The 12,557-nt window shown below is 42.8% G+C and overlaps 1 protein-coding gene across 3 annotated transcripts in view; it reads left to right on the forward strand.

Moving 5' to 3' along the window:
• Positions 1-12,557, forward strand: part of TAF1A (TATA-box binding protein associated factor, RNA polymerase I subunit A) — a 34,677-nt gene that overhangs the window by 16,898 nt on the left and 5,222 nt on the right. Inside the window, exons 1-7 of one of the 3 annotated variants that reach the window (XM_016221222.2) lie at positions 4,040-4,252; positions 4,371-4,496; positions 6,157-6,326; positions 7,260-7,373; positions 8,384-8,582; positions 10,457-10,587; positions 11,533-11,691. In XM_016221222.2, the coding sequence (XP_016076708.2) occupies positions 4,376-4,496; positions 6,157-6,326; positions 7,260-7,373; positions 8,384-8,582; positions 10,457-10,587; positions 11,533-11,691 (894 nt within the window). In that variant the 5' untranslated portion in view covers positions 4,040-4,252; positions 4,371-4,375. Of the gene's footprint in view, positions 1-4,039; positions 4,253-4,370; positions 4,497-6,156; positions 6,327-7,259; positions 7,374-8,383; positions 8,583-10,456; positions 10,588-11,532; positions 11,692-12,557 lie in introns of those variants that run through there. The other 2 variants (XM_016221223.2, XM_016221224.2) reach the window with 2 other exon arrangements.

Below are 12,557 nucleotides of genomic sequence, written 5' to 3' on the forward strand. Positions count from 1 at the left end.
CTCACGGACAGGGCGCCCCGCGCGTGGGCGGGCCCCCGGCTCCGCGGGAGCCCCCTGGCGCGGGAACGACCAGGGAATCAGCGTCAGACCCGGGACGGCGACTGGCAGCTGACGTTTACTGCGTATTTGCTTTGGGAGCAGGTGCTACGCTAAGGTCTTTATAGGTATCAATGCCCTTAATCTTCAAAAATATGTGTGAAGAAATTATGAACAAAAGTACTCCAAATCTGATGGAAATCCACATACCCAAGAAGTTCAGCAAGCCCCAAGCACAGGAAACAAGCAGGCGCGCATTACCACGTGACAGCGGCGAGGGAAGGACCGCGGCCCCGCGGAGGCGCCAGGCGGGGGGGGGGGGGGGGGGGGGGGGGGGGGGGGCGGGGGCCCCCCCCTTAGTGCTGGACCGCGGGAGCCCGAGGCAGCCGTCAGCATCTCTGAAGTGCGAGAAGCGCAACGTGCCCCTCTGCAGCTGTAGGCCGCGTGAAAACGTGTTTCAGAGACGAGGAGAAGTCTTTTCCACACGTGGCGCAGGGGCGACTGGATGTCCACGTGCAAGAGAAAGGAAGGGAACACCACCTTGGACCACATAAAAAAAAATCTCAAAAAGGATCAGAGATCTAAATGTAAAAGCTGAAACTGTGCAACTTTAGGGGGGAAAAAAAACAACAGGGAGAAATCTTGGAGTAGGCAGTGATTTCTTAGATATGACAACAAAAGCACAAGCAACCCAAGAAACTAACAGGTAAATTGGACTTTATAAAATTTAAAACTGAAGTGCTCCAAAGGACATCATCAAAAAAGTGGAAAGAAAGATAACCACACAGAAAGGAGGAAAATATTTGTCGGCTATATATCTGATAAAGAGTAGAGACAGATAAATTTGGGTGCCTAGGGTAGATCAAATTATGAAAATCAAGCACAAGAATTTAGATATAGTAGAATCAAACACAGACTGGCCATAAAACTAAAGAATCTGGAAGCAAGTGCCCTGTTCTGAAAGCCAAGGAGAATGGAGTTTTGTGTTAAGCATGGCCAGTAGGGTTAAGTCCTTCCTCACAATTAAAAAGCCATACCAAAGGGTATGTTCTTCTGGGAGTGAGTCAGGTACAAGGCAAAGCCTCCTATCAGCATGTTCTATTTGTCTTGTCTTGGTAAATATCCCCATTTCCATTGTACAAAGAAAGAAACTCAAACATCTGAAATTGCCACTAGTATATAAGCTTATATAGAAGTTCCTGTTTCCGGTTCTGCCTAATTTACCTTGGCACTATTTTTACAGAAGTCAAATATTTGGTGCTATGAAACAAATGCAGGACAGGGTGGGGCCTGTATAACTCAATCTCCACAGCGTAGACTGGCTTTATCCATTCCATTTTTCAGATATGAATTGCTTCCTTACAGGACAACAGGGGAGGCAAGGAATGTAGTCAGAAGAGTTAAGCTAGGTATCAGAAGACTAATCCTGTGACCGTAGGCAAGTCATCAAATTTTCTGTGTCTGAGAGTCCTCATAAAATCGGGGCTAATGTTAACACTTCGTGGTGTTTCTTTAAGAAGCAAATAAGATCACATACTAAAGGTTGTCCATTTATGTTGTTTAAAAAATTATACAGCAGTATATCTGGCTCTTAGCCAGCAGGCATGGTTGATGGTGCAACAGGAGTCTCAGCAAATCAATGACTTTGTCACAAAGGAGACTTTTTAGATAGAACCTACCCTGTTCACTTCCCTTGTTATGGAAAGTCAGCATCTAGGGTAACTTCGTCCCAAGCTGTGCTCAGCAGTTCAAAAGCGCCTCCTGGAGGAGATACTAAGAACTGACGGGAAGAAAATAGGTTCTTGAGGATAACACACAAGCACAGCCCACCCCTTAGCAGATCACACATACAGACAAAGCTCACCTCCTGAATCCTCAGCATTTTAATTGATGCATTCAGTATAAAATTAGGAACATAAATACCATTATGAAGACTACTCAAGTGTGGATATTGAGCAATTGGATTCAGAAAGAGTAAGAGTTCCCTGCAGGTGTAAAAGCTCATTCCTATTTCAATCTGCATCAGATAGGAAATGGTATGAGATACATTACAGGATAAATGAATGACATCAAACCATAATGATTAAATAAAGGATCTAAACCTGATATTTCCCTTATTTCTCGCTGGCTTTCTAGAACATTGCTGTTTTATATTGTGTGTTTTTTGTCATGCCATTTCTTTATCTTATTTATGCTATTGGATGCAATATAGCATGGTCACTTTCATTTTAGTCTCTTCACCCAACACATTTTTAAAAAAATATATATCTTTATTGATTTCAGAGAGAGGAAAGGAGAGGGAGAGACAGAAACGTCAATGATGAGAGAGTCATCATTGATTGGCTGCCTCCTGCAGGCTCCCAACTGGGGATCGAGCCCGAAACCTGAGGCATGTGCCCTGACCAGATATTGATCCGTGATTTCCTGGATCCTAGATCGATGCTCAACCGCTGAGCCACGCCCTGCCAGGCCACCCAACACATTTTCTACCAGAATTGAACTGTGGGAAAGGGAGGGGGTAGGTAGGGCATATAAAGATATTCGTTATTAACTTTTCCTCTTTGACCTATTGTTACCTTGAGTTGCCTAAGAACATTAATGTAAATCAGAAATTTCTTCCCCATTTTTGTGAAAGCATGAATTTCTAGCCGTGTAAAATCAGTGCTGGGTTGGTTTGGGTGAAATGATACTTTACGGCAAGGGAAGAAACGTAGCCATACCAAGCCTTTAGACTAGAAGCCTGTGTCCATTTATTTTATTTGTGTTCCTTCCTGGACGAGATCATCACTTGGGTGGGCCTTGACAGTGGAGTTAGAGCACAGCTTGAGCGAGGCCAAGGACTTAGGACACAAGGAACAGTGGAAGGAAGTTTTCTTGCAAGCTCATAGCTACTGCGTGGTGTTTATGAGGACAACACGGAATCAGGTATTCGGAGCAAGGAATTCCTGCACAGGCTCTCACTAGACCCTTCAGTCAACTCTACGATACTCCGATTCTGCCCAAATGGCTCACTTTTGGGGGAGGGAAGACTCAAGATCCCGGTGGCGGCCCATGCCATTAGTTGTGCAGCCCTGCAGAACTGCTGTGATGACTTTAAAGCTGCCCCCTTGAACTTTCACTCCTTAGGCCTACTTCTGTTGACTCGGATGTTTTGAAATAGTAGCCTGGCCCTTCGTTCACAGGCCGGCCTTCCACATTTTGGAGACACATACTGTGTTTCCATGGGCCTCTGCTTTACCAGGGCCGCCTTCCCTGGAACTCCCTATCTTCCTTCCCAACCCTATTTCATAAAAAGCTAGTCAACGTTGCCCATGTCAGTGACTCCAGGCCAGTCTGCAGAACCAGCGCTGAGAAGGGAAGAAATAGTCTTGCCCAACTTTTGGGGAGGTAGTCAAGGGTCCCCCAAGTGCAAAGCTAAGCTTTAATAAAAGAGAAGAAAGATTTCAAGAAAGCAATGAAAAGGCTATGCAGATTTGTTCACTCAGGACCACCAGCCCACTTCTCGGGCTCGCGCAGCGCGCTCCGAAGTCAAGAAAACGCCTAAACAAAGGTGAGTTACCCGGCTAAAGGGACTTTAAGCTCTTTGGACTGTTCACCCCGTGCCCCGGGCTACACTCGATGCCAAGCTGCAGTGAGAGCAACGGGAGGGCGGGCCTTCGACATCACTTCCGGGTTTCGGGGGGCGGGGCCGAACGGGGGTGGGGGGCCCCGGTTGGCTGCGCCGCCGGAGGAGGAGTTAGGGGCGGAGCTGCGTCTGCGCACCGCCTGGGAGCCGGAGGCGGGTTTTGCGCATGCTCACACGAGGTGCTCGCTAACTCCGCTTCCGGTGCCTGCGCGCGCAGGGGCGGACCCCGGGACCGCGCCCGGGGTGCAGGCGAGGTCTGGCCGCGGGCCCGTGGGTGCTGCGGGTGTCCTCCGGCCGTCACTGCCCGCGGTCAGGGCGGGGCCCGAGGGGCTGCGCGGGGGTTGGCCCGCGCCCTGCTGATTCTTCCTCCCGGCGCTGCCCGCCTCGGGCTCTGAGGAGGAGGCAGCGGGTGGGGAGGCTTTGGGGAGCCCGGCGAGCGCGCGACGCCTCCGTTGCCTCGGAGGATTTGGGGAGAGCCGCCTCTGTAAGGACGCCTTACAGCACGTGCGCGTGGTTCACATCCCCGTTACTTAGAACCCGTGCTGCCAACCGGAGAATTTCATCTTATATGTTTTTTAAAGGCACTCCCAGGTACAATTAATTTTGCCGATCAAATGATATTTACTAAATAAAACAATGTTTTCCTGTATGACTCAGAAGGCTGTGGGTTCAAGATGTGCAGAAAGTAACTGATCTTCTCCGTTCGCAGTAGGCATGAGCGATTTCAGCGAAGACTTGCGAGGGCCCACGGCCGAGGACGACCCGGGGGCAAGGGGGGTTCGCTCCGGCTCGGGGATGTGTTTTCCGTGGCTCCAGAAGCACATAGAAGGCGTGGGTAAGAGCCATGCGCAGCCGTTTCACCGAGGGGGTGAGATTCACTAGGGATGCAACACCCTCGGTTCACTTCGTAAGAGAGGCATAAATGTATGAGGGTTTCTTAGGCTATAGCAGAAAGGAAATAATAAGAAATAGATTCTGTTTTCTTTTGGGATTCTTTTCCTTTGATTTAATAACAGCCTGTATTATGGTAGATACAAGTTTTTTATTTTTTATTTTTTTATTATTATTAAAAAAAAAATCTATATTGATTTTAGAGAGAGGAAAGGAGAGGGAGAGAGAGATAGAAACATCAGTGATGATAGAGTCATTGATTGGTTGCCTCCTGCACGCCTCCCACTGGGGATTGAGCCTGCAACCCCGGCATGGGCCCTGACCGGGAATCGAACCCTGATCCCCTGGATCCTAGGTGGACGCTCAACTGCTGAGCCGCGCCCGGCCGGGCCAAGTTGTTTTTTTAAAACTGAAAATTAAAAAAAAACTGAGCACTTATATCCCTGGCATTGGCTAAATACTGGGGATACGTAGATGAAGATACGGTCTCTGCCGTTGAGTCCATACCTAGGAAGTGTTCTCAGATAAATAAAATTAAAAGAACTTCCTATAAGTGTTTATTTGAGCCCAAACTGAAGACAGTTGCTGGGAAGCAAGATCTCCAAAACTCCTCCTTTCCCCTTGGCTCCTAGACTTGAGCTCTGTTTCTTGATCTTTTGATCTAAATCTCATCTCATGTAATTATATCAGTAAATTAATCCTCAGTAAACCTACATGCTTGGCATTTTTAAAGGTGAGGAAATGGAATCTCACATAAGTCTTTAAGCGCTGGATGTGTTAGAGTCACCTTAAGGCAGCACATACTGCTTTTGATTGTGAAGCCTCCACTAAAGGCACAGTTCTCTAGGAGATCAGCTTTAGAGAAGGAGTGTGTGGGGAAGTTGAAGATCTGCAAGTTGATTGCTGTAAAACTATCTTTGCATGTATCTGTTAGTCCGTGTGCTCCCAGGGTAAGGGTACCGGAGCTGGAAGACTCCTGGCCCCTGGGGGTCCCCTAGCGGAGTGGAAAGGAAAGAGAAGGATGCAACCTGTTGCTCCTTAACAGGGTTGTAACTGACTCCAAATATTCTTAACATGAGCATTGTCAATTCTTTAGGGATGTAAATGCTAATGTCTACAACTGTTTTTGCATTTAATATCATTGAGTTACTGGGAATTCGGTCCTTAAAAAAGAAAAGCCCACCTCTTGTTTTCAGAACACTGGTAGGTAATAAAGATGATGCTTGCCTAGGATGACCCTAAGGATCTGTCCCCATTTTAACTACTCCAGACTATGCTTTCGGGGGTCCTCTTGGGGAGATTCTACCCAGATTGTTCAGTACAAAAATGAAAGGATTGACTGAGTCAGTTTAGAAGGCTCTCTTGACTCTGGTAGAACATCAAATCACACATCTCCAAATTAGATTTTTTTTTTCGTTTGCTAAGATTAGTTAAAATAGTGTGTGGAAGAGTTCATTTCAAGTGAAGCTAGCTTTGATATTTGGGATGGGCTGGGTTAAGTAATACCCACTGTTCTACTTGTTAAAACTACTATTGGGGAGTAAGTTTTTGAGCTGTTGAATTGGGGTTACTGGGTGAAAGGCTCTTCTCTTTAATCGTTATAGTGACCAGGGGGAAGAAGGAAAAGCATTTTGCCCAGACCACAAGTGCTTGTTTAAGCTTCATCCAGGAAGCTCTGCTCAAACACCAATGGCAGCGAGCGGCAGAGTTCATGCACAGTTATTTCCAGATCTTGGAGGATTCGGATAGCAACAAAAGGCAGGCTGCGCCCGAGGTAAGGACGGTCAGTGTGAGTCTCCTGGAAGAGGTGACTGATACCTGGGAGTTTCAGCCTTGTGGGCTCCACCCAGAATAGCTTTTGCAGGACCTCAAATTGATTTTACTGAAAACGACTAAAAGTCGTTTTAGATGGAGCATTTGTATTGTGACATTTTTTGTACGCTCTGGTTACTTACTGTGATTTTAAAGGAGACTACATATATGTGAATTCTGAATTCTCAGATTCACTAATATTCATTCACTTATTCTAATAATTCATACTTCTTTCCCCTTGTCAATATTTTCCCCTCTCTATAGGATGTTTCTTATCATTATACAAACATGTTATTTATCCATCTTTAAATCATCTCTTTACCTCCCTCTTCCTCCATAGGCTGTGCCCCCCCCCCCCCCCCCCCCCCCTTTCAGCAAAGCTCCTTGAGAGGGTGTGTATAGCTGTTGTCTCCAAACAGCCTCCAGTTAGGCTTCCCTGAGCACCAACATCACTTTCTACCAAGTTGCTTTGTCAAGATCAACAGTGATCTCCATGTTGCTAAATCCAGTGGCCAGTTCTCAGTGCTCGTCTAGTCTGTTGTTCTCATTTTGTAGATAATAAAGCGAGACCGAGATCAGGAAGAAGCCAGTATTAATAGAACCCAAGTTTTCTGATTTTCCTCCTATACTGACTAAAATTTTTATCTTCAGTATGTATCTTAACTGCCTACCTGCTTTAGACTACTAACTTAAAAATAGCACTATTTTAGTTATCTGGTATTTGGTGAAAAGCTTTTATCACATGATACAATGGTAGTTTCGCTGTTGATGGAAGTGGTATCTAGGAAAAGATATAGGTTGCTTTTTAATGTCATAATCAGAAAAAAAATAGTTTTCTTAGACATTGATTAAGGCAAAGGTTTTATATTTTTGTTAGTAATTTCTGTCTTGACAGATTATTTGGAAGCTTGGAAGTGAAATTCTCTTTTATCATCCCAAAAGCAGCGTGGAGACTTTTAACACCTTTGCCGACAGGATGAAAAATATTGGTGTCATGAATTACTTAACGGTAAGATGCGGGCTTTGGGAATTGACCTTTGCTGTGTTCATTTTAACAAAACAGCTGGTCTCAGTGGTAAGGTCGGTAGTCAGGTCAAAGGCATGGGCAGAAAGGTAAGACCTGGATAAATAAGAGAAGCCAAAGGAAAGCAATGCTGTGAGAACCTTGACTTCTCCGTGTCCTCTCGCCTGCCTTGTTCTCTGGGTTAAAATACCCCCTCGTTGTGTATCTAGCTGCCTGAGCTGGTCCTCCAGAGAAGGCACATTCGCACCCTTTCCTCAAGTCATTGGAGCTCTGTAGGAATTGGTGCTGTTGGAGTTGAGCTAAACAAATAGGGAGTGTGAATATGTGAAAATGTTTGTTCCCAGCTTTCTTTGAAATATAATTGACATGTAACACTGTGTAAGTTTAATGTGTACAGTGTGATGATCTGATCCACGTGTGCATTGTGGAAGAGAGTTAGCACAATGAGACAGGTTAGCGCATCCTTCATCTCATGTCATTACCACTGTGGTGGTGGTGGTGTTATGGTGAGAACATTAAGGCGCTACCCTCACAGGAACTTTCAAGTGAACAAGTCATGTTATTGACGATAGTTACCATACTGTACATTAGATCCCCAGAACTCATTCATCTTATAACAGAATTTGTACCCTTTGACCAACATCTTTCAGTCTCCTCCACCTTCAGCCCTTGGCAACCACCAGTCTACTCTCTGTTTATGTAGCTTTTAAGTAGCGTCTGAGCCAGGACTGTCTGTCTCCAAAACCCAGATTCTTTTTACTAGATCATGTCTTCTCTTTGTAAGCTTACGTAATTTTACTCTCATTTACAGTGTTGTTCCATGTATCTTTCCTCTTTGCTAGATTGAATTTTTTGATGACAGGGACAGTGTCATTACATCATTTGTGTCCTACTAAGGTCTTACCCCAGCATGTATCATACGTTTACTGAGCTTTCTGACGGATGGTTATCTAAGGACCTATAAATCAGAGGGCGTTTTCTCGTTGTTGTTGCAGATCTCCTTACAACATGCGTTATACCTTCTGCATCATGGGATGCTTGATGACGCCAACAGAAATCTCAGCCAGGCAGAGACGTGGAGATATGGTGAAAAGTCATCTTCCCAGGAGGTGTTAATCAACCTGATTCAGGCCTATAAGGGGCTTTTGCAATATTATACTTGGTCTAAAAAGAAGATGGAATTGTCCAAGCTTGGTGAGTGGGTACAAGTGAACTTTTTCTTGTGGTCATAAGACTGAATCAGAGGGACACTGGATCTTAAAGAGTAATTTAATCCTCCAACCTCCCAGCTGAGCTTTATTCAGATATTACAGAGAGCAGATATTTCTATGTCTGAACCAGTCCATCTTTCGAGGTTACATGTTTCTTTAGTTAACCTTGCCATAATGCCTGCTGTAATATTTTTTTTTAAAACAGGCTCGCTGATGTTCATTAGGTAAGTTTTAAGTCAATATTTACTTTCTTGCACGTGGTTAGGTAGAACATAAGCAAATATTCAATGATGAAAGCAGGTGGATTGGAACCTGGCATTTACACCTTACCTCATAGACAGGTGGTCTAGTACCTTCCTGCAGCTGACACTTTGTTCTGTAGCAACAGGAGGTGAAGATGGGATAATATGGGGAGCTCTTTAGATGATTTCCAACTGCAAATGTCTATTTAATAGAAGAAAAATTAGGACTAGTTCTGTGTAGCCAAACTCATAAGAATATAACACATAAACATGTGATTAGATTGGCTTAGAGTGATTGTCCCTTGCTGCTGTGGCCCGTCCTGTTGGATTTGATGCACTTGATGATTGGGACCCTCTTCTGTAGTAAGTTCACGCCCAGCGTATACTTATTCAGGGATCTGCGTTTTTTCTTTAAATTTTTTTTCTGTCATTTCTTATCTACTTTTTCCCCTTATCACCTTTTTTCCAAGTCTATATTGATATTTGTTCAGTTGATCCACTGGGGAGGGAATACCAGTCTCTCTTTTTTGGGGGGTTACTTTTTTGGCTAAAAAGTAGCATTGGTACCAAAAAGTATTTTGGCCTTCGATTAGCCCTTGCCTTTGAAAGACCGAGTAACTTTCTTTTTAAACCTTTAAGATTGTAATCTCTTTAATATGTATTATTGCCAGATTTTTCATATCACCCAATTTTTAAGGGGTAGTGATCTTGTGTGTTTTTTAAAAGACAGCTTTATTGAGAATTGATACATAATTTTTAATACCATTCACCCACTTAAAAGTGTACAATTCAGTGCTTTGCAGTTGATTGACAAAGAGTTGTGCATCCATTACCGTAATCAATTTTAGAACATTTCCATCACCCCAGAAAGAAACCCCGTACCCATTAGCTGCCACTCTCAGTCCCCCCCAATTAATTTCACTTGATGAATCAGTCATTTCCAAGTCCTTCTTGTGACATGTGAGATGCTACAACGTCTGTGTGATGAGGTGAAGCGAGGTGAATGACGTAGGCATTGAGACTTAGTGTTAGGCCAGTGTTGACCTTCTGATGATACTTCAGAAGGAAGGTCATCTGCTTCGGTGACCTTGGACCATTGAGCCATGCCCATGCCCATGGTTGTATGTTAGGAGCAGACAGTGGCTGAGAATCCTCCATAGTTGAAAGGTTTTTTTGTTACAATGGTGCACAATTTAAAACTTGTGAACTGTTTATTTCTGGAATTTTCCATTTAATACTTTCGGACTGCGGTTGACTGAGGGTAACCGAAATGGTGGAAAGCACAACCACAGATATAATCCTTTTTGTATGCTGCTGGATTCAGGATTTTTACATCTATATTCCTAGAAATATTGGTCCATAGTTTTCCTTGTGTTGTCTTTGTCTGGTTTTTGCATGAGGGTCATACTGGCCTCGTGGAATGAGCTGGGAAGTGTTACCCCTCTTCTCATTTGGGGGGAAGGGTTTGGGAAGAATTAGTATCACTCTTTCAGTGTTCGAATTCACCAGTGCATCCATCAGGGCCTGAGCTTTTCTCGTGGGTCGTTACTGACCGCTAATTGAGCAGAAGCCTTCAGTACGGAGTGATTCTTAACAACCTTTCGTCCCTGAGCAGACGAGGATGATTATGCTTACAACACGGCGTCTCAGAGCATGCGCAGCCACAGCTGGAAGACGTCCATCAACTTCTCTGCATTGATCCAGGTTCCTGGCGTTTGGGACCCTTTCGTGAAGAGTTATGTAGAGGTAAGTAGACTTTTCATAGAGTTTTACTAGTGTCATTTCATTATAAGCCTAATCTCTACTGATCAAAAGGAAACTAATGTTTAAAAATTATTAAAAAAAAATAATAGAGCATCTTTCCTCGGTCTGGACAATTTTTGATTATTTTACTAACGTACTGTAAATGTCACTTTGTGTTTATTTTTACCACTGGATAGTGTGGTAAATAGTCAAGTATGTGTAAAACAAATAGCAATGTAGTTGTAATTGTCAACTCTGTATTATTTTTATTGAGCTTAAAAGAAAAGCAAGAAGATCTTTCGTGATTTGATGGGCTATAGAAGGGAAAAGACAAAAATCTGAAATTATATAGACAATATATTGGATGAAGAATAGTGACTTGTAGGACGCTCATGAGGACGTCCTATTACCTCAGGGTCATTGTGGAAGGACAGAGGGCCTTGGCCCAGGGCACGGGGAACGAATTATCAAAATAATTTGCTTTTTGAATGTTGCCTGAGTGCTAACGTGGTAATTGTGTTGTCAGAAGATAATCTCTGGAACCAAATGCTAGCGAATCCGGAAGTTCCTGTGTGAGGGTGGGAATGAAATGAAAGGAACTGTAATTCCCACGTGCCCCTTTCATGGCTAAATGTTCTTTTTTTCAGTCTTCAGTGTGCTCCGCTCTGAGCACTTTATTCTTATAGGAACCATTCTTATGTGAAGTTGCTACGTTTTTCATTAACAAATGGTAAACCACACAGGCTTTGCTGTAAGCATCTCTGTGCTCCGTAGAGGCTGTAACACAGGCTGGTGAGAGCAGAAACTGGCGTGATCACCTTTCCCCATACAGTACATATTATTTTTCAGTTTTATGATATTTTTTTACCCATTGTTAACTTGTGCGTTATCTTTCTTGTAGCTCTCTTGCAGAGTTTAGCTAAGATGTTATATCTTCTTTTTTAATAGGTGCTGGAATTCTATGGGGATCAAGATGGAGCCCGAGAGGTTCTCACTAATTATGCCTATGATGAAAAGTTCCCATCCAACCCAAATGCGCACGTCTACTTATACCACTTCCTAAAGAGAGAGAAGGCCCCGAGAGAGAAGCTGATCAGTGTGCTTAAGGTACGGAATTTTTATGTCAGTGTTTGAACAGGGTTGGGGATCTACTTTAAAACATTAGAACAGGGAAAAAGCAAATAATCAAATAAGCAACAAGCAAAAGCCAGTATTTGAAAAGCTAATGGCTAAGAATTTTCTAACACTGACAAGATTTCTAGAGTTCTGATAACGTTCTGTTTTTTGTTTTTTTTTAATCTGGATGCTGATTACAAGAGTGTGTATAACTTTGTAAATATTTATTGAATGACACGCTCATAATTTGTATACATTTCTATTGCATATGTTATATTGTTAACAGAGTTTTTGAAAAGTCTAAGTGAATTCAGCCAATATACAGAATCCCATGTATCATAAGACTTAATGTGATTTTGTAAGAACCAAGTTTTAATATTCTCTGATATTGGTATACTGACCTCTTTTTAAGAAACCATTTAGAACCAAAAAGTAAGATTTACTTTTTATTTTATAGGAAATTATATCAGTGTAGAGTCAAAGAACCTCAGCAAGCAGACAGAATGAATTCATTTTTAATATTAAATGTGTTGGAATGAAAAATACAATTTTACTTTATATTCTAGTTTTTGCATATTTATAAAAATAGACTTCTTAAGAAGAAAAACCTTTAATTTCTCTGTTGCATAAAAATGTTGTAAAAATATTTTCATGAATATTCTTCCAGAACACACAGTCTTCCAAACTAGCCACCTTATTTTGGGTTTTTGTTTTATACAACTATTCTGTAACCTTTTGTGATCAATAAATATTAACTAATCTGTGTGATACTGATTTTTTCTTTCATTTTTTTTCTCAGTTTGGCTTCTGAAAAGAAATTAAATTTTTAAGTGATAAGCAGTATAAAAAATGTATAA

Source organism: Miniopterus natalensis, chromosome 21 (genome assembly GCF_054644295.1).
Source record: "Miniopterus natalensis isolate mMinNat1 chromosome 21, mMinNat1.hap1, whole genome shotgun sequence".
Lineage (NCBI taxonomy): Eukaryota > Metazoa > Chordata > Mammalia > Chiroptera > Miniopteridae > Miniopterus > Miniopterus natalensis.